General features: G+C 39.4%; 1 protein-coding gene across 3 annotated transcripts in view; it reads left to right on the top strand.

Annotated features, from left to right (window-relative positions):
* TEX10 (testis expressed 10) overlaps nt 1-23,544 on the top strand; it is a 52,776-nt gene that overhangs the window by 5,112 nt on the left and 24,120 nt on the right. For all 3 annotated transcript variants that reach the window (XM_032164684.2, XM_058444713.1, XM_058444714.1), the window contains exons 3-9: nt 400-1,112; nt 1,495-1,738; nt 8,714-8,826; nt 19,240-19,478; nt 20,135-20,270; nt 21,438-21,613; nt 23,239-23,416. In XM_032164684.2, the coding sequence (XP_032020575.1) occupies nt 400-1,112; nt 1,495-1,738; nt 8,714-8,826; nt 19,240-19,478; nt 20,135-20,270; nt 21,438-21,613; nt 23,239-23,416 (1,799 nt within the window). The remainder of the gene's footprint in view (nt 1-399; nt 1,113-1,494; nt 1,739-8,713; nt 8,827-19,239; nt 19,479-20,134; nt 20,271-21,437; nt 21,614-23,238; nt 23,417-23,544) is intronic.

The raw sequence follows: 23,544 nt of genomic DNA, 5'->3' as shown, positions 1-23,544 counted from the left end.
TGAATAAAACACAAACACCCTGTGAAAGCCCATTTGAAACAGGCAGAAAGGGCCTGTCAAGAGTATATAAATACACCTTCCATGATGTTTGGTACATAGTAGGTTTTCAATAAATGATGGTGTGATTGCTGTCACTTTGTATCATAGAGTGCCTAAGCCTGCATGTAGGTTAATGTAAAGAGAGAAAATTCCAGCTGAAAATTATGCAATGTTTTTATTAAGTTGAAAGTATTTTTCTGTTTCTGATCCTAACAAAATCTAAATAACATTTAAAAAGTACTTATTGAAGCAGTTTCCCCAAGGAGTGTCAGTTTACTAATGTAGTGTTAGTTAGCATGTTTATTTGAAATTGATACAGGTATGTAAGCATACATCTAAAATTTGTATTTTTATTTATAGGATTTGCTGTCACAGATGCATCACTACAATGCTGGGGTTAAACAAAGTGCTCTTCTTGGACTTAAAGACCTTTTGTCTCAATACCCATTTATAATTGATGCACACCTTTCAAACATATTAAGTGAAGTGACTGCTGTGTTTACAGATAAAGATGCTAATGTACGATTAGCAGCAGTTCAGCTTCTTCAATTCCTGGCCCCCAAAATACGAGCTGAACAAATTTCTCCATTTTTTCCTTTGGTAAGTGCCCATCTCTCTAGTGCCATGACTCACATTACTGAAGGAATTCAGGAGGACTCTTTAAAAGTTTTGGACATTCTGCTGGAACAGTACCCAGCTCTAATTACTGGCCGTAGCAGCATATTGCTTAAGAATTTTGTAGAACTAATTTCTCATCAGCAGCTGTCCAAAGGACTGATAAATAGAGACAGATCCCAGTCCTGGATACTTTCTGTAAATCCTAATCGGAGACTCACTTCTCAGCAATGGAGGCTGAAAGTCTTAGTGAGACTCAGTAAATTCCTTCAGGCCTTGGCAGATGGATCCAGTAGGTTGAGAGAAAGTGAAGGACTTCAGGAACAGAAAGAAAATCCCCATGCCACTAGCAACTCCATTTTTATCAACTGGAAGGAACATGCCAACGACCAGCAACACATCCAGGTTTATGAAAATGGGGGTTCACAGCCAAATGTCAGTTCACAGTTCAGGCTACGGTAAGAAGGATTTCAGTTATGTCCACACAGTTTTCCTGTATTGAATTATAACTGCTGACCATTGATGACTGTTGGTGGGAAGACATGCAGTTGTCTTTCATAGTTTTCATATAGTTACTCATGATGTGATTTTATTTACTGATGGGAAGAGTTATTTGTTTGTTAATTTATTAATTTATAGCAAAGCCTTTGAGAAATAAAACTTGATAATATCTTTTGGCTTTGTCATCTTAGAATTTCATTTTTCTTACTAGTTTTGATTGATGTAATTATCAGTTCATGGTGCTTCATTTTACTAGTACTTTATATTTAAGATTTAAATTAGCAAGGGATGATAAACATTTTTTAATCACTTAATTATTTTCTTTCTTACCCTTATTAGGTATCTGGTTGGAGGACTGAGTGGTGTGGATGAAGGCCTGTCATCTACTGAAAACCTGAAAGGATTTATTGAGATAATAATTCCATTGCTAATTGAGTGCTGGGTTGAAGCTGTACCTCCACAACTAGCTACTCCTGTTGGGAATGGTATAGAACGAGAACCTCTACAGGTTATGCAGCAAGTTCTTAATATTATTTCCCTTCTGTGGAAACTCTCTAAACAACAGGATGAAACCCATAAATTGGTGAGAACTAATGGTTCTTTATTTTCTTAGTATTGCCTTTTATCATAAATGGCAAGATTCGAAATCAGCTCATTACTACTAATTGGTTATGTATTTTTCTAAAAAGTACCTTGGGTTTAACTGTAAACTTGTTTGTTTTGCACAAAACTACAAATTAGTTTTCTGAAGTTATTATCTGTGAATATATATATGTTTTTAAGTGAAATGCGTAACTCATGCTTGATTCCATTAGTTTTTTATTAGCTATAATTCACAGTAGTGTTACAGTGTATTGTTTATGGCAGATTGATTGTGTAGGAACATGCTAGTTTCTGAAGGTCTCTTACAAGGTTTAAAAAGTTGCTTATTAGTAGTCTCTTTCAATTTATTCCACGTTGCCAGGTTTAGTAGAAATGGACAAAACTGAAGAGCTCATAATCAGACTTGAATTGTTTTAAGTGTTGTGCTATAGTGAATGTAGTGCATAGTGTATGCTACACTTTTCCTGTGCAACCAAGAAGGAACAAGCTGCAAGATTAAGTTGGTGCTAAATTAATACGGTAACACACTTAAAAAGGGTAGCTGCAGAAGCAAGACTTCAAAGCTAGAAGCATCTGGTTTTCAGAAGGAAGGACTGTAAGGCAGGTGTGAATCCTTCAAGTTTATATAAAACTGAGAAGATAGTTTTCTTGTTTTTGTTTTATTCTTTTTATTTCAAGTTGAAGTTTAGAATGAGTCAGTATGCTGCATAAGACGGGATAAATTAAGTAGTATTTGATAGTCTTGAAAAGCATGACAGAGTTGTAGTAAGGTGTATATTTTAAGAGCGTGTTCTATTGCTGTTAACCCATCATCTGTAGGGATGTTTTGTCAGTTGCTTTTTCAAATAAGATGGCATTTTATTGATTACAGTTTTGAGACTTTGTTTTATGATTCATTGCATACATTGGCAAAAAATTAATAATAGGGCCATAATGTAAGATTTTGAGAAAGCAAAGCTTGTTTCTCATATGACAGTTAATTTGTGATGTGAGCTAGAGACAGTAAGAATGTATATAGCTCTTTTAAAAAAAAGTATATATTACTGACAGTCTTGATCTATGATCATCTGAAAGGTTCAGATAGAAAATAAAAGTAATGCTAAAGTCCTTAAGTTGTCTTATAAAAAAGAAAAAGTAATATTCAACATGGACTTTGAGTGCTAGTTTTTTCTTTTCTTTTCTTTTTATTTTTGAGACGGAGTTTTGCTCTTGTCGCCCAGGCTGGAGTACAGTGGCACGATCTTGGCTCACTGAGACCTCCACCTCCTGGGTTCAAGCAATTCTCCTGCCTCAGGCTCCTGAGTAGCTAGGATTACAGGTGCCCGCCACCAGGCCTGGCTAATTTTTTGTATTTTTAGTAGAGATGGGGTCTTACCATGTTGGGCAGGCTGGTTTTGAACTCCTGACCTCAGGTGATCCGCCCGCCTCGGCCTCCCAAAGTGTTGGGTTACAGGCATGAGCCACCGTGCCTGGCCTAGTTTTTTCATTTTTAGAGAGCCAAGAAGTAAAAATTCCAAACTGCTTTGGTGTTTGATTACATATAAGCACTAGTAAACTTTTGTTACTGCTTTGTTAGTAGCATTTGTATTTAGATAGACTAGTAGGACCAAAATTCAAAATCTGAAAATTTATTAATTATGCTAGTTTTGTGTCATCTTATCTGGATAACACTAACAAAGGATCTAAATACTGCTTTAACTTTATGGATATTTAAAATAGTATGCTTTAGAACTATTTCGTACTATTATAACATGACTAGGCTTATTAGCAGCTCATTAACATAGAATGGTAAGTTTAAAAGACTGCATAGACTGTTGAAGATCAGAATACAAATTGAGATACTGTATAAAGCTGAAATAAATCAATTCAGATAAGAATAATATTTAAAAACATCCACTAGTAGAATTCTCTAATTCACCTTGACAGATTTGTAATAACTTGATAAGAACCATTAATTTTATTTTTTTTTAAAAGGAACCCATTATCTTAGAGACAGAGTATAAAAATGTACATCGTTGGCACAATCTATACAAAATGATAGATTGTTAGTAACATTCTATATAAAATGACATTAAAATGCACGTTCTGGTGTTGAACTTCTGGCCTTAAATGATCCTTGCACCTTGGCCTCCCAAAGTGTTGAGATTACAGGCATGAGCCTCTTTGCCTAGCCACAGCCTAATCTTTAGGAGGAACCAAATAGCATTCCTTGGCATTAATGTCAGATCACACACCATAAGCTGAATTGTAACTCTTTTCTCTCAGAAACTGTATAGATTTTTCTATTGGTAAATTGGTGTCTCGGTTAGATACAGTCTTAGGACTACTGACTGTTTGCTTTTACATGTTGGTACTGCAGCTTAATGCATTTAGTTTGCTAGTATTTACAACAAAGTTGAGAAATTTCACTTGTATTCAAGTATTTTTTTTTTTTTAAACTTTTTAGTAATTTGAAGCTTTGATCCTTGGCTTTGAAAAGAAGTCTTAGGGTACATTAAGTCTTAACATGCAGTGGTTGAATAGTTAGATTCTGTAATAATCAACTGAAGTTGTTTATTTCTGAAATACTATGTGTATCCTTTTTTTTTTCCGTTCATATAAACAGCCATTTATTCCAGCACTATTTGTTGAAAAGATTGTTGTTTTACATTTGATTACCTTGGCACTATTTTTCTTTTTTCTTTTTTTTTTTGCATTCCCTTACCTTTTTTGTTTTAAAAAAGTCAAACCTTCAGAAGGAATACTGTAAGCACTTGCTTACCCCCATCTAGATGCAGCAATTTCTAACATTTTGTGCACATGTTGAACTACTATACATATCCTTAATAGTTAGCTAGCTATATCCTTGATATAGCTAGTTTTTTTTTTTTTTTTTTTTTTTGGAGACAGAGTCTCACTCAGTCTTCCAGGCTGGAGTGCAGTGGCGTGATCTTGGCTCACTGCAAGCTCCACCTCCCGAGTAGGTGGGACTACAGGCGCCTGCCACTATGCCTGGCTAATTTTTTTTGTATTTTTAGTAGAGACGGGGTTTCACCGTGTCAGCCAGGATGGTCTCGATCTCCTGACCTCGTGATCCACCTGTCTCAGCCTCCCAAAGTGCTGGGATTACAGGCATGACGCGCCCGGCCGATATATCTAGTTTTTAAAGTGAAATTACAGTTTAACATTAGCTTTTTGATTTACTGTGGTTTTTAGGGTACTGTATTAGTAGTGTCAGGGTCAGTATTATAAAAATTGTGTCTTAGCTTTGCATTTAATGCTTGACTTGCTTGCTACTTTTTCTCTACGTGTGTGTCTCATTGCTTTTATCCTTTTGCTGTGAGGGTTAGAGTTTGTAACCAAACACTAATGCAGTCATGCTTTATAAGGCATTTATTCAAAGCTTTATTGGGCATCAATAAATAATGGCTACTTAAATTAATTAAAATTTAAAATTAAATTCCTCAGTAACCCTAGCCACATTTCAAGTGCTCAACAGCTACATGTGGGTAGTGGTTACTATATTGGACAGTGCAGATAGATGTAGAACAGTTTGATCATTACAGAAAGGTCTTTTGAATAGTACTATTCTAGACTCTGGGGCTACAGAGATAAACATGGTTGATAAGGTGCTTGCCCTCATGGTATGTACCTTCTGGTGGGATCTATAGACAGTAAACAAATACATAATGTCAGTACTAGGAAGAAAGATGAAAGTAAAATGGGGTATAAAGAGCATGGGCAGGAACAGTGAGGGGGAGCTATTTTAGATAGGTTGTCAAATGCTCTCTGAGAATAAGATATCTGAATGTCATTGAAGTGAAGGTGCAAGTCTTGTCAACTTCTGTGGGAAGAACATTCAGGCATAGGAAACAGCAAGTACAAAGGCTTTGAGGTGAGAACAGGCTTTGCATATTTGAAGAATGGCAGGAAGGCCTGTGCAAATGAGGTACTGGGAGAATGGTAGAAGATGGAGGCGAAGAAGAGTGATAGTGGCCAGATCATGTTTGGCCATGGTAAGGAGTTTGGATTTTAACCTGAGTGTGGTGAAAAGACCACTGAAGGGTTTTGAGCAGAGGAGTGGCATGATCTGCATTATATTTATTTAACTTTAATATGCTGAATTTATAAAAATAGAACACTAGTGAACTCCCAGGTGCTCACAGTCTAACTCTAGCAACCATCATCTCTTAGATGACCAGTCCTGTCCTACATGTATATACATTCATTTCCTTTCCCCCTTCCTGTATCATTTTGAAACACGATTTATATTTTAAAAGATCACCCTGGTGGCTATGTGGGGGATTGACTTTTGCAGGATAAGAGGAGAAACAGGGAGACTGGTTAGGAGGCTATTGTAGTAATCCAAATAAAAATGATGGTGGCCTGGTGTCTAGTGGTTGAAATGATGAGAAGTAGCTGGACCCAGGTAAAGCCAGCCAGACTGCTGGTATGTATGATGAAGGAAAGAGGAGTCAAGGATGATGCTAGTGTTACATCGCCCAAATGAGAAAGAAGGTCATTTGGCAGGGATAATTTGGTTTTATTCATGTTAAGTTTTTTTTTTTACACAAAAAACAATAAACATTTTCTAAAAATACATACAAACAAAAAGATGCGTATCAAACATATTAGGAAGGTTGCACATGGGAAGTTGGGGAATAGAAATGGGGGGTGGGAGTTAAAATAAATGAGAGAGGGACTTTATATGGATCAGTGATAATAACTCAATCCTCTATTTGACAAAGAAGAGGGAGAAGGAAGAGGAAGAAAAAGAAAGTGGGATAAAGGATCAGAAAGGGAGGAAAATAGAAAAAATTAGAGTATGACTCCAGGGTAGACCTGTTTTGTTGTCACTGAGTTGGTTGGTTAGTTTGTCTGTTGTATTTTTCATGTTTTGCCAAGTTGGCCAGACTGGTCTCGAACTCCTAGCCCGAAGTGATCAACCCGCCTCGCCCCCCAGAGTGCCGGGACCACAGGCGTGAGCCACCACGTCCAGCCCCCACATTGCTTCTGGCCTCCGTGGTAGACCTCCCAGATGGAGCGGCCGGGCAGAGGTGCTCCTCACTTCCCAGACGGGGCGGCCGGGCAGAGACGCTCCTCACTTCTTCCCAGACGATAGGTGGCCGGGCAGAGGCGCTCCTCACTTCCCAGACGATGGGTGGCTGGGCAGAGGCGCTCCTCACTTCTCAGACGATGGGTGGCCGGGCAGAGGCGCTCCTCACTTCCCAGACGGTGGGTGGTCGGGCAGAGGCGCTCCTCACTTCCCAGACGGTGGGTGGCCGGGCAGAGGCGCTCCTCACTTCCCAGACGGTGGGTGGCCGGGCAGAGGCGCTCCTCACTTCCCAGACGGTGGGTGGCCGGGCAGAGGGCCGGGCAGAGGCCTCCCTTCCAGCGGGTGGCCGGGCAGGGCCTCTCACTCCAGACGGGTGGCCAGGCGGGCCCTCACTTAGAGGCGCTCCTCACCTCCAAGACGACGGGTGGCTGGGCAGAGGCGCTCCTCACCTCCCAGACGGGGCGGCCGGGCAGAGGCGCTCCTCACCTCCCAGACGATGGGTGGCCGGGCAGAGGCGCTCCTCACTTCCCAGACGATAGGTGGCCGGGCAGAGATGCTCCCCACCTCCCAGACGGGGCTGCAATCCCAGCATCCTGGTAGGCCAAGGCAGGCGGCTGGGAGGCGGAGGCTGCCGCGAGGCCAGACCACGCCACCGCACTCCAGCCCGGGCAACACCGAGCTCCGTCTGCAGTCCCAGTAGCAGGCAGCGCTGGCGCGCGCCGGTAGTCCCAGGCAGTCCGCGGCAAGGGCAGCAGCGAGCTGAGTAGATTGCAGCACGGGCCACAGAGGGAAAGAAAGAAAGAAAGAGAGAGAGAGAGAGAGAGAGAGAGGGAGGAAGGATTCATGTTAAGTTTTAAGATGCTTGTCAGAAGTTGAAGAGGAAGTGTCAAGTATATGTTTGTATATAAAATCTGGAGCTCAGGCAGAAATGATTGAAGTATTATTACTGGGCAGATCCAAAGATTTAGAAGTCAGTAAGAAGAGAACCCAGTAAAGATACTAAGGAGGAACAGTAATTGAGCTGTAAGGCCGGGTGCAGTGGCTCACGCCTGTAATCCCAGCACTTTGAGAGGCCGAGGTAGGTGGATCACTTGAGGTCAGCAGTTCAAGACCAGCTGGGTCAACATGGTGAAACCCAGCTCTACTAAAAATACAAAAATTAGCCGAGCGTGGTGGTGGGCATCTGTAATCCCAGCTACTCAGGAGATTGAGGCATGAGAATCGCTTGAATCTGGGAGGCAGAGGTTGCAGTGAGCTGAGACAGTGCCACTGTACTCCAGCCTGGGCAACAGAGCGAGACTTCATCTCAAAAAAACAAACAAACAAACAAAAAAAAACGAGCTGTAGGGTGACCAGCTGTTTTAGCACCTCAAGTCCCACATTTAGGAAACTTCTCAGTCTGACAAAATGGAATGGAAGAGGAAATAAAGAATATTCTAATTTGGAATTAGAAAGACAGTGTTTCCATAGGAGGGAAATGATAAATTCACCAATACTACTGAAGCATTTTAAGTAAATGCATTGCTTTGTGAAATTGTTAAATAATGGAATTGCTGGAGAATAGAATTATGGTGTAGATAGAACATCAGGGAGAAAGACTTTCTTGTATATTTCATAAACATTGCATTAGTGGTCCAAATTCAGAATTTTCTTAAGTCTCAGATACTTTCACATTTTCTCTCTTAAGCAGCAGACGGAATGCAAGTAAAAGTAGTTATTAAGCACCAAAAGGATCTATAGATGAAAAGTGGGTGCTTTAACAGTTAATTCTGATTTTAAAATTTATTTACATATTATATTACTGGTAGAAAGTGAATTATGATGGGACATTTATTTGACAAGTTGTCAATTCTCTTCAAGTTTTATTGGTTATTTTACATTTTTTCTTGTAGATTTTTCTAATCTTTGCTATTTCAATAGGAGTCATGGCTTCGAAAGAACTACCTTATTGATTTCAAACACCATTTTATGAGTCGTTTTCCATATGCCTTAAAAGAAATAACCAAGCACAAAAGGAAAGAGCCAAATAAAAGGTATTATGATTCTTTTTCACTATATAACCTTGAAAAGTTGTTTAACCTGAAATTATCAGGAAATAATTAACCCTAATATGGAACTTTCTACACTGCTGTGTATTTATGTTTAGATTTTGTGAAAATAAAAGTAGTAATATGGCTGATTTTTGGACAAGTCAGTTTGAACCTTAGGATTAACAGTTTTTTTATTTTTTAGTCTGTAAAATGGTTTTTCTGTGCTAGATGAATGTATCAACTTATGTAAATACGAATTTAATAAAAATTGCCAAGGTGTATGGTTTATTTGGGTGAGGCACTGTGTGATTATTGAACCTCTTAAGCAAGAGAATATCTTGATGATCATGTAGTTCTGCTCTCATTTATACATGAGGAACCTGGTAATGAAACTAATATCAGTATCCCGAAGGAAGGAGGGTAATTGGAGAAAAATCAGAAATAAAAGGTAATTAGAAGGTGAAGGTTAAAAAGAAAAAAAAAAGTAAGCCTAGAAATTATTTAAAATGTCTACCTCAAGTAAGAGCAGATAAATGTGAGAACAAGTTATGTAATAAAATTTGACAAGCAGGTACAAGCTAAAATACTAATACTGTAGTTCCCGTAAATGAGCATACACTTGCAAGGGATCTTAAAGTCTGTCAAAGGCTCTTAAATATATCAAAGGGAATACATTAGCTAGAGAATCATTGAGGTTTTTTGAGCAGGGTTCAGAGAATATGCTTGGAAGCAATACAGGTATTTCAGGCGTAAGAGTTTTTCATTCATTCACTAAATATTTGTTTTGGTTGCTTACTGTGAACAAGGTAGAGCAAAGTATTGTGATAGAGAGGATCAGATTTTTTAAGCCTTGTACCTTGCTCTCTTAAGCAGTTATATATATATACATATATATATATATGTTTTTTGTTTTTTTGTTGTTGTTGTTGAGATGGAGTCTCACTACTCTCTTTCCCAAGCTGTGGCACCATCTCAGCTTACTGCAACCTCTGCCTCCCGGGTTCAAGTGATCCTGCTGCCTCAGCCTCCCAGGTAGCTGGGATTACAAGTGTTCACCACCATGCCTGATTAATTTTTGTATTTTTAGTAGAGACAGGGTTTCACCATATTGGCCAGGCTGGTCTTGAACTCCTGACCTCAAGTGATCTGCCCACCTCAGCCTCCCAAAGTGCTGTAATTATAGTCATGAGCCACTGTACCCAGCCTTAAGCAATTATGTTCTAAATCATAAAGGAATGTGTCAGGGTCCAGTCATGAGACAGAAACTGCGACAGTGTTTTTTTTTTTTTTTTTTTTGAGACAGAGTCTCACTCTGTTTCCCATGCAATGGCATAATCTCGGCTCACTGCAACCTCCATCTCCCAGGTTCAAGTGATTCTCCTGCTTCAGCCTCCTGAGTAGCTGGGATTATAGGCATGTGCCACCATGCCTGGCTAATTTTTGTATTTTTAGTAGAGACGGGGTTTCTTTCACCATATGAGCCAGGATGGTCTCAAACTCCTGACCTCGTGACCCGCTACCTTGGCCTCCCAAAGTGCTGGGATTACAGGTGTGAGCTGCCATGCCCGGCCGACAATGATTTTTTAACAAGAGAATTTAATGTAAATAATTGTTAACTAGGTATACAAAGGAAGTTAGGTATTATGGAGGTACCAACTGCAGGAAGCAGGTACCAACTGCAGGAAGCAGTTGCTACCTGTAGAACTGGGAGAACAAAGAAGGGAAGAAGCTTGGAGGAAGGGAGCCAAAACTCTAACCTCTCAGAAGGGTATGCTCCTCAGCAGGTACTGATATCTTGAGCTGAGAGCAAGAACCCCATAGAGCTGGGGCCCAGTACTCTGAAAAGGGGGTGCTGGCTGGCTGGTGCTGACGTTTCTTAGAGGCATGATGATTCTGGTTCTGTGTCAGAAAAACTACAAACTGGAGTCTGCTATGGCTACTATAATGAACTGCAAATGACCTGAAGAAGAGCTGCTGATCGACACTGGCAGCAATAGGAAACAAAAACAAAACTAGCAAGCAAACAGAAGAGTGTCCCATCTTCCTCTTACAGCTTTCTAGGCCCTTTGTACCACCCCTTTACTGGCAGAGCCTATTAAGCCATCTACAAAGGAAGAAATGTGGGTCGCAGAGTCCTAACCCCGGGGTCACAAAGCAGAGTATAGAGGGCGACTTTGAAGCTGAGAAACAGTAGCTCTGTAACTATCATTTACATATGTAAATTTACATATGTAACACAAAGCAGTATAAAAGTATCATTAGAACTATACAACTAAGTGCTATAGGAATTCATAGGAAGAGACAGATAACTGCTTATTAGGATAAACAGACGAAGCTAAATTGAAGAGTAGTATTTGAACTGGGTATGAACGTGGATATGGTTTCAGGAGGCAGAAATGCAAGGGATGAGACTATGGTAACTAGAGGAGATAGCATACAAGAAAGCTACAGGATTAGGAAATGGATGGAGGGCATGGATCTGAGTCCAGTCTGATTTCTGCTCTTCACTGGCCTTGATGTGGAAGCCGTTTCTTGACTCGGGTTCATCTTTCAGATCCTTTTGGCATTGAAGACTTTTGGTTCAGTCAGAACTGTTCTAGGGAGCTTCTGGAGTTGAGGGGACAGAATCAAAGAGACACTTTATTGAGCAAGATGTTAGACTTTTTCCCACATACAATTTTCTTATTAGAGTTTTTCTTCTGGGATTCATAGGTAAGCTTCAGAAAATCCATGAACTCTCGAAGTATTGATGGAGAATTATATGTATGTGTAAAATTTTTTCGGATAAGGCATTCCATATATAATTTTCATCAAAATGTGATTAAATTGTGGTTTAGATGTTTAGGATTTAGTAGACTTCAGTGTAAATAAATTATTGAAGAATGTATCAGTATATCATTCAAGAAATTTATTGGACTCTTATGTGCAAGGCACTTACTGTACTAGTTGCTGAGCATTTCATGGTAAAGGAAATAGGTAGAGTACCAGCTCTCATGGAGTACGGTCTAATGAAAAAGACATTTATTTCATTTGATTCTTTAATCAGTGACTGATCGTGATAAATATAGTGAAGGAAGAGCTTAGGTTAATACAGGAGTATGTAACAAGGAGTTGGTCCTGATCTTTCACGAGGGGAGGACCATCTTAGAGAAGGCTGCCCTGATGGAAGTGACAGCGTGCTGAGATATAAATGGGAAAAAAAAGAAAAGGAATTAACTATGAGGAGGTTGAGATGATGAAATTGAGGGATTTTTAGCAAAGATGGATTGCCAGTGTGACCTACTTTTCAAAAGATTCCCCCCTCATGATTGATTTTTGGGGAGCCTACAGGCTACTCTTAAGTAAATGCATTAAATACTTAGCAAATAGCCTGTGAACAGCAGCACCCATCACAGTTAGGGAACTCAACAGTAGTCTAGGCCAACGGTCCCCAACTATTTTGCTATGAGGGACCAGTTTCGTGGAAAACAGTGTTTCCTTGGACCTGAGGTGGGAGGCTTGGTTTTTGGGATAATTCAAGTGCATTACATTTATTGTGCGCTTTATTTCTATTATTACATTGTAATATGTAATGAAACAGTTATATAATTCACCATAATGTAGAATCAGTGGGAGCCCTGAGCTTGTTTTCCTGCAACTAGACAGTCTTATCTGGGGGTGATGAGAGACAGTGACAGATCTTCAGTTGTTAAGATTCTCATAAGGAGCATGCCATGTAGATCCCTCGCATGCACAGTTCACAATAGGGTTCATGCTCCTATGAGAATCTAATGCCACTACTGATATGACAGGAGGCAGAGCTCAGGCAGTAATGTGAGCAATGGGGAGCGGCTGTAAATACAGAACAATCTTCATTTGCCTGCCGCTCACCTCCTGCTGTGTGGCCTGGTTCCTAACAGGCCACGGAGTGGTGCCAGTCTATGGCCAGGGTTTGGGGACCCCTAATCTAGGCCAATGTTGTTCACACTTCTTATTCATGTACCCCCAGTGTATTTTTATTTTTTGTTTGTTTGTTTGTTTGTTTATTTATTTATTTATTTATTTATTTATTTATTTATTTATTTTTGAGATGGAGTTTCATTCTTGTTGCCCAGGCTGGAGTGCAGTGGCATGATCTCGGCTCACTGCAACCTCCGCCTCCCGAGTTCCAGCAATTCTTCTGCCTCAGCCTCCCAAGTAGCTGGGATTATAGGCATGCGCCACCACACCCGGCTAATTTTTTGTATCTAGTAGAGACGAGGTTTTACCATGTTGGTCAGGCTGGTCTCGAACTCCTGACCTCAGGCGAGTCACTGTGCCCAGCCTGTATTTTTAACCTGATATCTACATTTTAAAATCTCAGGTTGAAATACAGAGTTAAAAATGATATAATTTATTTTTATTGGGGTAAAATATATATAACATTAGCCATTTATTTATTTTTATTTATTTATTTTTTTTTTGAGACGGAGTCTCGCTCTGTCGCCCAGGCTGGAGTGCAGTGGCGCAATCTCGGCTCACTGCAAGCTCCACCTCCCGGGTTCACGCCATTCTCCTGCCTCAGCCTCTCCGAGTCGCTGGGACTACAGGTGCCCGCCACCACGCCCGGCTAATTTTTTTTTTGTATTTTTGGTAGAGACAGAGTTTCATCGTGGTCTCAATCTCCTGACCTCGTGATCCGCCCGCCTCGGCCTCCCAAAGTCCTGGGATTACAAGCGTGAGCCACCGCGCCTGGCCTTAACATTAACCATTTAAACCACTTTTTAAGTGTACAGTTCAGTGGCATTAAGTACTTTCACATTATTGTGTGATCATCACCATCTATCTCAAAAAAAAAAAAGGACATTCTTTGCATTTTTCATTGTTTTGACATTTGCACTAATGATACAAAAGCAATGGTGGGTAAAACTGTTAGTATCTTAGGCTGAATTAAGGCAGTGGCACCAAACTACACTAGTAGACATTGTATTCTTCACCACCATACACTCACAGTTTAAAAAAAAAAACAAGCCAGTTTCACTTAAGAAGGTCCTGAATAAGCAGTAAACATAAGTAATCGTATTAAGTCATGGCCCTTGTCCAGGTGTGGTGGCTCACACCTGTAATCCCAGCACTTTTGGGAGGCTGAGGTGGCAGACCAAGAGGTCAGGAGACTAGACCATGCTGGCTAACACGGTGAAACCCATCTCTACCAAAAATACAAAAAATTAGCTGGGCATGGTGGCGGGCGCCTGTAGTCCCAGATACTCAGGAGGCTGAGGCAGGAGAATCGCTTGATCCCTGGAGATGAAGGTTGCAGTGAGCTGAGATCACGCCACTGCACTCCAGCCTGGGCGACAGAGCGAGACTCCTCCAAAAAGAAAAAAAAATGTCATGACCCTTGAGAATGCATATTTTTAATATTCTGTGTGATGAATGGGAAGTGTACATAAAGCATTTCTGCTGCATATCAAAGTACTATGATTGTCTCAAGGAAATAGCCCTGTGGGATTTTGTTACTTGTATTTTCCTGGAATGGACTAGATTTTAACTTGAAAAAAAAATGACAAACTGTGGTTATTCAGATTTGGGTGTTTGGCACATGTTTTCACAAAACTGAACAAAGTGACTGGCCAGGCATGGTGGCTCACGCCTGTAATCCCAGCACTTTGGGAGGCAAAGGTGGGTAGATCACCTGAGGTCAAGGGTTCGAGACCAGCCTGGCCAACATGGCGAAACTCTGTCTTTACTAAAAATACAAAAATCAGCCAAGTGTGGTGGCGCACACCTGTAACCCCTGATACTCGGGAGGCTGAGGTGGGAGAATCACTTGAAACCCAGAGGCGGAGGTTGCAGTGAGCCAAGATAGTGCCACTGTACGCTGGCCTGGGTGACAGAGTGAGACTGTCTCAGGAAAAAAAAAAAAAGAACAAAGTGAGCCTATCAGTTCCAGGAAAACAAATGGCATTTGTTGCCAGTGATAAAATTTGAGCTTTCAAGCAAAAGTTGATACTTTAGTAAATTTCTGTCTACCACTGTGAATTCTGTCCTTACATTTACTACCTTTTTGCTCTTCATGTTTTTCATGTATCTCAGTCCTCCCTGGGATCATTTAGAATCTTCTTTAGTTCCTTTTTATCTCCCCCCATAAAAATGTATTTCTCTCGAATTTCTGAAGAATGTTTTAGCAGGGTTAATATTATAGATTTGGCAGTTATTTTCTTTGAGCACACTGACAATAATATTTTACTGTGTCCTGGTTTCTATTGTTATGTTAAGAAGTCAGCTATGAGTCTTAAGTGTTGATACTTTAAGAGTTATCTGGTTTTTTTTTTCCCCCTAAAGTTTTTCTTCTTGTCTTTCATTTTCTGCAGTTTCACAATGATGTATCCAGGTGTGGTTTTCTTTTCTGTTTATTCTGCTTGGGATTCAGTGGACTTAACTGAGATCTTGAATCTTGAAGGAAATGTCTTTTCATCAGTTCTGAAAAACGTATTACCTTTTAAACGTTTGCCAATTTCTCTTCTTTCCTTTTAAGACTAATTTAATGCATGTTACATCTACTTACTGAATCCTCCACCTATTTTTTAATCTTTTCTTTATCTCTTCCAGTTTTTAATTCTTTAGTTATATTCAGTTGTAGTCAAACATAAGTCCATTGAATTTTCATTATTTATTTTTAAATTCTAGAATTCTTTTTCCAGTTGTTCCATCACCGTTCATTGGAAAGACTGTACTTTATCCATTAAATTTCCTTTGCTCATTTGTCAAAGTTCAGTTGACTATTTTCATGGGTCTGTTTTGGGACTGTGTTCCATTAATTTATGTATGTTTATTGTTTCACCAATACCATCTTGTCTTGCTTATTGTAGCTGTACTGTGAGTCTTGAAAATGGGGAGTGTGAGTCTTCCAGCTTTGTTTTGCTTTAGTGTTTTTTTTTGTTTTGTTTTGCTGTTGTTGTTGTTGTTGTTGTTGTTGTTTTTTATGATGGGGTCTCTTACGTTGTCCAGGCTGATTTTGAACTGGGCTCAAGGGATCCTCCTGCTTTGGCCTCCCCAAGTGTTGGGATTACAGGCATGAGCCACCATGCCCAGCTGGTTTTGCTTTAGTCTTATGTTTGGTATTCTGGGTGTTTGACCTTTCCATATAGACTTCAGAATCAGTTTGTCAACAATTACAAAATAGCTTGCTAGAAATTTGATTTGGATTGTGTTGAATCTATCTATAGATTAGTTTAGGAAGAATTATTCCTTAAACTGCTAGAATGATGCAGAGCTAGGATTCAGGTTTATCTTAAGACTTATTTTTACTTTCCTTGGAGAGAAACCTTTAAGGGCCAAGCTTAAGGTAGGGATGTTATCCGGGCACAGTGGCTCACACCTGTAATCCCAGCCCTTTTGGAGGCCGAGGCGGGTGGATCACTTGAGGTCAGGAGTTCGAGGCCAGCCTGGCCACATGGTGAAGCCCCATCTCTACTAAAAATACAAAATTAGCTGGGTGTGGTGGCATGTTCCTGTAATCCCAGCTACCCGGGAGGCTGAGGTGGGAGGATCATGCCACTGCACTCCAGCCTGGGCGACAGAGCAACACTCTTGTCTCAAAAAAAAGGTAGGAATGTCTTGGTAGGCCCTAGGCTTTGCCTTTTGACTTCCTTTTCTTGTGGGGCCACTAAAAGGTTGCCTTAGTTTTGCAGCTTTTTTCTTTGGAACTGGCAGTTGCCCTCAGGACTAAACTTTGAGTGCTGGAATCTTGCACTTCTAGTTATTTTCAGCAATTTATTTATTTATTTATTTACTTTTATTTTTTGAGACGGAGTATCGTTCTGTCGCCCAGGCCAGAGTGCAGTGGCGCGATCTCGGCTCACTGCAAGCTCCACCTCCCAGGTTCACACTATTCTCCTGCCTCAGCCTCCCGAATAGCTGGGACTACAGGCGCCCGCCAACGCGCCCGGCTAATTTTTTATATTTTTAGTAGAGATGGGGTTTCACCGTGTTAGCCATGATGGTCTCAATCTCCTGACCTCGTGATCCGCCTGCCTCGGCCTCCCAGAGTGCTGGGATTACAGGCGTGAGCCACCGCGCCCGGCCTATTTTCAGCAATATTATAATTACCTATACTACCTTTACTGGAAATTGAAGTTTCATCAGAGATCTGTCTTCCTCCTAGAATCGTTGGTTGGTATATTTAGTCTTTCAAATTTCTATATATGTTATTGGAGGAGCAGAAGGAACTCTCCCAAGTTTGCAGGTGTCCGTTGAGACTTTCTGGATTGTCATAGATTATGCTGCCTGAGATGAATTAACGTAGGGTAAATTTTCCAAAGCTCTACCTGTGGGGAAGAAATGTTGCAAGTCTATCCCAGTGTTTACTGTCTCTTTTCTTAATGATAGGATTCCTAATTTTCATCTGAATGTATCACTACACAAAATAAAAAACAGATTTCCCAGCTTTCTTTGCAGCTAGGAGCAGTCATATGGGTAATTTCTATTAAATAGCTCAGACTTCTTCCAGTGTCAGACTTGTACATTGAATTATCTGTTGGCCATCTCCATCTGGATTTGATGATGATACTTTAGGCTCAACATATCCAACGTAGAATTAATTTCTAGATCTCTCTGCCCCTTTTTCTTCATCATCTCTGAATTTAGTCACTACTGTTAGAACCCTTAATGAGTACTCCTCCTGTCTCCACCATCTTCAGACTCATATATTTGTATATATTTAAGCATATTTCAAATCTGGCTAATTTTTCTTCTTTGTAAATGCTCTCCTTCTCCCAGTTCATACCAGTATTGACCCTGGTTCTTGGACTTGCCATCTTTTGCCTGGAGTGCTGCTGCTTTGTTTATAGGCTGTAACTCTCATTTTCCCTTTCGTATCCACACAATCATGTCTCTGAAAGAAGCTTGCAACCATGTTATTCCCTTGCTTACAGAATTAATTTTGATGTCTTTAGCCTCTGGCTCTTTGTAACCTGGTTTCATTTTACCTTTCCAGGTTCATTTGTCATTCCTGGTCTTACATTTGATGCTTGATAATGCCAGATTTCTTTTATTTCCCTTCTCATGTATTTGTGGTTCCTCACTACTGTGCCCTTGCTCAAGACTAACTAGGATTAATCTTTTCCTTTAAAATTGATTGGCTTGAGATGTTTATGGCTTTAGTCAAATTTACATGTTTCTTTTCTGTTTTTTAGTGATAGGGTCTCTCTTTGTTGCCCCAGTGGGAGTGCAGTTGTGTGATCATAGCTCACTGTAACCTCAAACTCCTGGGCTTAAGTGATGCTCCTGCCTTGGCCTCCTGAGTAGCTAGGACTACAGGCACTTGCCAGCATGCCTGGCTTATTTTATTTTTATTTATTTATTTTTTTGAGATGGAGTTTCGCTCCTGTTGCCCAGGCTGGAGTGCAGTGGCGCAATCTCGGCTCACTGCAACCTCTGCCTCCTGGGTTCAAGTGATTCTCCTGCCTCAGCCTCCCAAGTAGCTGGGATTACAGGCATGTGCCACCACACCCAGCTAATTTTTTTTTTGTATTTAGTAGAGACAGAGTTTAACCATGCTGGTCAGGGTTGTCTTGAACTTCTGACCTCAGGTGATCCACCCGCCTCGGCTTCCCAAAGTGCTGAGATTACGGGCGTGAGCTCCCATGCCCGGCCTTAATTTTACTTTCATTTTTTGTAGAGATGGGGTCTCACTGTGTTTTCTAGGCTAGTCTCCAACTCTTGGCCTCAAGCAATCTTCCTAGTTCATCCTCCCAAAACACTGGGATTACAGGCATGGACTACCATGCCCAGCCAGCTTTATGTTTTTCTAAACATGAAAGAAATAAGCTCTGCTGTTGAATATACCACAGTCTGAAATGAGTATGTTCTAAGTTGCAAATTTTGTTTTTATTAAAATATTTTATTTTAGATTTTTTGAAATTGTGTTTTGTTTGGCTAGAGTGAATAAACTGATATTAATATGTGAATTATAAAATTGTTTCAAATCAGTGCTTACTGGGGTATGTCGCCTTATTTCACATGTGAGAAAGTTATGGCCAGGAAAGACTAGTGATTCTTTTAAGTCAGATTAGTTAAAAGCAGAGCCAAGATCTACTGTGATTTCCATCCAAATATAAGTATCTGCCTTAAATCAGGTGTGTCAGGGTTTTTAAGTCTTATTTTTCAAGTTCCCAGGCAATATTATAAGGGCATTTATATTTTGCGTGAATAGCACCTTGAGTAATGAATTGAGCTGTATGCACTCTGTACCTTCTTAACAACTCTGATTCCATAATGAAATGGTTTATTTATAGAACTGTGGCCTAAGTCTTGCCTGTGCACCTATCTTGTTGGCCATCTATTAATTCTAGAAGGGAATTTTTTAAAACTCCACTGATAGATTATTTTAACTATTCTAATGAAGCAGGCATGGTAGACATAATGCTTTATAGATGTGTGTGTCTTTGTTTCTAGCATCAAGCATTGCACAGTTCTCTCCAATAACATAGATCATCTCTTACTGAATTTAACACTGTCTGATATCATGGTCTCCCTGGCAAATGCCTCAACTTTGCAAAAGGATTGCAGTTGGATAGAAATGATAAGGAAATTTGTAACAGAGACCCTTGAAGATGGCTCTAGGCTAAATAGTAAGCAACTGAACAGATTGCTGGGAGTATCCTGGAGGTTAATGCAAATACAGCCAAACAGAGGTAGGTGATGCTACTTTGCCCTTATTTAAGAGTGGAGCTCTTACATGTGCTATCTTAAGGTCTAGCTTTGAAATGATGGCTTGTAAACATTCCATGTAGTCAGGCTAATTCTATTCAAGCCATAAAAGGTAGCTACTGTCTACTTGAACACTGAAATTGTTTATGGCTCAGAGTATCTCTAAGTGGGTAGGTCCACTCTGAAGCAGATTGATAAAGATTTCTACCCTCTTCTGATCTAGTTTGACTAGAACTTGAGAACTTTTTCCCTTGATTGATATGGCATGAATCTTCCCTGTCTCTTTACCTTTTTTCTACCTTGAGGTTAAGTTATATTAAGTCAGTTTTAGAGTGACTTACTAATTCTTTGATTTTAAAACAAAGTTTTCCTATTTGGTTCCCATCTAAATTGCCTTTCTAATATTCTGGATTTTGTCATTCCTAGGTTTGTTGTTAAGAAAATTTATACTGTAACTACTGATTGGTTTGGCTTTTTTTATTAGGCCATTGCTATAGGACTTCAATGGTAGTTGTCAATTTATGGCTAAAATTGGCTTTGCCATAGGAACGAAGTAAAGTACTTCAGTGCATTCAGAGGAATTTGGGGGCTGTTAAACATTTTTTGATTCATATGCAAGTTGTTTTCTTTCTGTTTGTAGAGGACACAGAGACTCTTATTAAGGCAGTTTATACATTATATCAGCAGAGGGGCCTTATCCTTCCAGTTCGGACTTTGTTACTGAAGTTTTTCAGTAAAATCTATCAGACAGAAGAACTGAGATCTTGTAGATTCAGGTAAAATCTTGTTATTTTTCCTTTCTTTTTCTCTTGCTGAGTTTTTCTGTAGTCTTTAAGTATTTAAATAATTTTAGAGAGATTAAATCTTTGGAGAAGTTCATTCTTTTTAACCCTACTTGTTTGCATTTAAGAAATGGCATAAAATTTTAAAAGATGCATACATAATAGTGCCAGTAAACTTTATACCCATATCTGAACAGATAAAAGACTGCTTAGGCATGGATTTTTACCTGTCCACTTATAGCTAAGGGACAGTTGGAACAACCTCAGCCCTTTCTCTTCCCATAAAAATTATGGAGGTTGAATCTCTAGCCATTAGTGACACATTGAGGCATATGGGATAAGAGTGAGGGCAATAGAAGATGAGAAAGTTTCTGGCTTAGTTTAGTGCTATCAGAGAGAGACAACAAAAGAGCGGACTACGGAATTTTTCAGTAAGGTGAGTTTGAGGTTTATTTGGCATAATCAGAAATGTTTGAGAGGAAGATACAGATTTGGGATACCTCAACATATATAGGTAGTTGTTGCAACGTATTCTGGTATTTACTTTAAGCCAGGTACTTTACATAATCTCAATAATCTTCATACTGCTACTGTGAGGTGGATACTGTTAGCTTCCATTTTACAGAAGGAAGCAGAAAATAAATAAATTGGTGAGTATTACGTAGCTAATGTATAGCAGAGCTGAGACTTAAGTTCACGTCTGTCTTGACAGCAAAGTCCATGATAGAATTACCAACCTTTCAGGAGGCCTAGTGAAAATGTTCACTGTTATTCAAGACATTTGCACTCCAGCAAGTATTCTAAGGAAATAAAAATAGCACAAGTTTGAAGCCATTTTGTATGGGAGCAACTTATGGTGAATGTGTACATTTGTTAATGTGTAATAACACCAATTAGGATAAATAGTTAAGTGTCTTTATCCTTCAAAATAAAAATACAATTTAGATACTGCCCCAGTTAACATTAATTTAGTGGGTAAAGCCTTGGAAAATGATGCTGGCATCTTGTAGGTTCTCAAACGTTTAAATGAATAAATGTGGTATTATTGATACATAACTAGTCACTTTGTGATATATTTAAGTTTAAAAAAATTTTTTTTGGTTTAAATTTATTTCCCTTGTCTTTGAGAATTACGTTTTATTCTTCTTTGGCCTTTCTAAGATACCGTAGTAAAGTGTTATCCCGTTGGCTGGCTGGCTTACCATTGCAACTTGCTCATCTTGGCTCCCGAAATCCTGAGCTCTCTACACAGCTTATCGATATCATTCATACCGCTGCAGCACGAGCAAATAAAGAATTACTAAAAAGTTTACAAGCTACTGCCCTCCGAATTTATGGTAAGAGTTCATTTGTTTAATGGTGTAGGTAGTCATTGGTCCACCCTGATATACAAAGTAAACTTTTAAGGGGAGCTCTGTAGTTTTGCCTTTCCCTTAGTCTAAATTAGTAATACCATGGTTAAATTGCCAAAACAAAACATCAGACAATAAATTCATTTTCAATATTTATTAGACTATAGAAGGTTAATGATTGTTGATGCTTATTGCATTCTTAAATTGTCTTTCAAACCACTTGCTATTCATAAATTCAAAACTGTTCTGATACTTAAAAATTCCTTTGAGGCCGGGCACGGTGGCTCACGCCTGTAATCCTTAGCACTTTGGGAGGCTGAGGCAGGTGGATCACGAAGTCAGGAGATCGAGACCATCCTGGCTAACACAGTGAAACCCCGTCTCTACTAAACATACAAAAAATTAGCCGGGCGTGGTGGCAGGCGCCTGTAGTCCCAGCTGCTCGGGAGGCTGAGGCAGGAGAATGGCGTGAACCCAGGAGGTGGAGCTTGCAGTGAGCCGAGATTGCACCACTGCACTCCAGCCTGGGTGACAGAGCAAGACTCTGTCTGAAAAAAAAAAAAAAAAAAAAAAATTCCTTTGAAACTCTGATGGCAAGACATATCTTTATTACTTATTTAATCATAATGAATATTGTATGATTTTCATATATTCTTTATTCATCTGGGACTGACTTAACTAATATTTTAAGCAAAATTATTCAAACATAACTGGGATGTATGTATGCATATAATTATTTATTGAAATATAATTCACATACTATAAAATTCACCATTTTACAGGTACAGTTCAATGAATTTTAAAAAATATATTCCTAAGGTTGTGCAGCTATTACCACTGTCTAATTCTAAAACATTTTTATCACCCCAGAAAGAAACTTGTACTGATTGGAAGTGCATCCTTATTCCTTCCTTCTTCCAGCCCCTGGAAATCACTCATCTACTTTCTGTCTATATGGATTTGCCTATCATAGATATTTTTTATAAGTGGAATTACATAACATGGGGCCTTTTGTGTCTGGCTTGTTTCACTTAGCATAATATTTTCAAGATTTGTCCATGTTGTAACAAGTATCAATACTTTATTCCTTTTTATTGTTGAGTAGTATGTTGTTGTATGGATATGTCACTGGTATTTATCCATTGGTCTAGTGATGAACATTTGAGTGGTTTCCACCTTTTGTGGGTTATAGTTTTAAATATGTATTTTTCAATATTGGTCATATATCTGTAGGTATATGTATACACACAGCAAACAAAGTCTTTTGCTTTAAGTCAGGTTGATGTAATTGTCACTGTTTAGCAAAATTGCTTGTTTACTTTGCACTCAATCTCTTTTCCTTATTACCCCCCTGAAAGTTTTTATTTCTAACAAGACACTTGTATATTAAATCTTTAAATTAGGTTTGGTGTTTTATTTTATGCAGTAGCTTAACAAGCCATACATATGCGTTTTATGATATTAATATTATGCTTGTATGTAATCGATATTCATAAAATTCAGCATAACATGTTAGCCCATAATTCAATGGAAGTAATTGATCTACTTTATTAATCTCTGGTTTGCATGTCTTTTATAGTTCCTTTTAATATGTCTATCCACCTCACTAGATCCACAAGAAGGTGCTGTGGTGGTTCTCCCTGCAGACTCTCAGCAGCGTTTGGTTCAGCTTGTATATTTCCTACCCAGTCTGCCTGCTGATTTGCTTTCTCGGTTAAGTCGTTGCTGTATTATGGGAAGACTCAGTTCAAGTTTGGCTGCCATGCTTATCGGGATACTGCACATGAGGTAGCATGCTCAAGTGAGCTGTATTTTAAGTGTATAATCTTTTTCCCCTTTTACTGGTAATTTGTGAATTATGGAAGGCTTTTGAAGTTGCATACACTACCTTCATTTACTCTTAATGCAACAATTAA

This window comes from Hylobates moloch, unplaced genomic scaffold (genome assembly GCF_009828535.3).
Source record: "Hylobates moloch isolate HMO894 unplaced genomic scaffold, HMol_V3 SCAFFOLD_10, whole genome shotgun sequence".
NCBI lineage: Eukaryota > Metazoa > Chordata > Mammalia > Primates > Hylobatidae > Hylobates > Hylobates moloch.
Note: the sequence above shows the minus strand (reverse complement) of the source record. Positions and strands in the feature narration are given on the sequence as shown.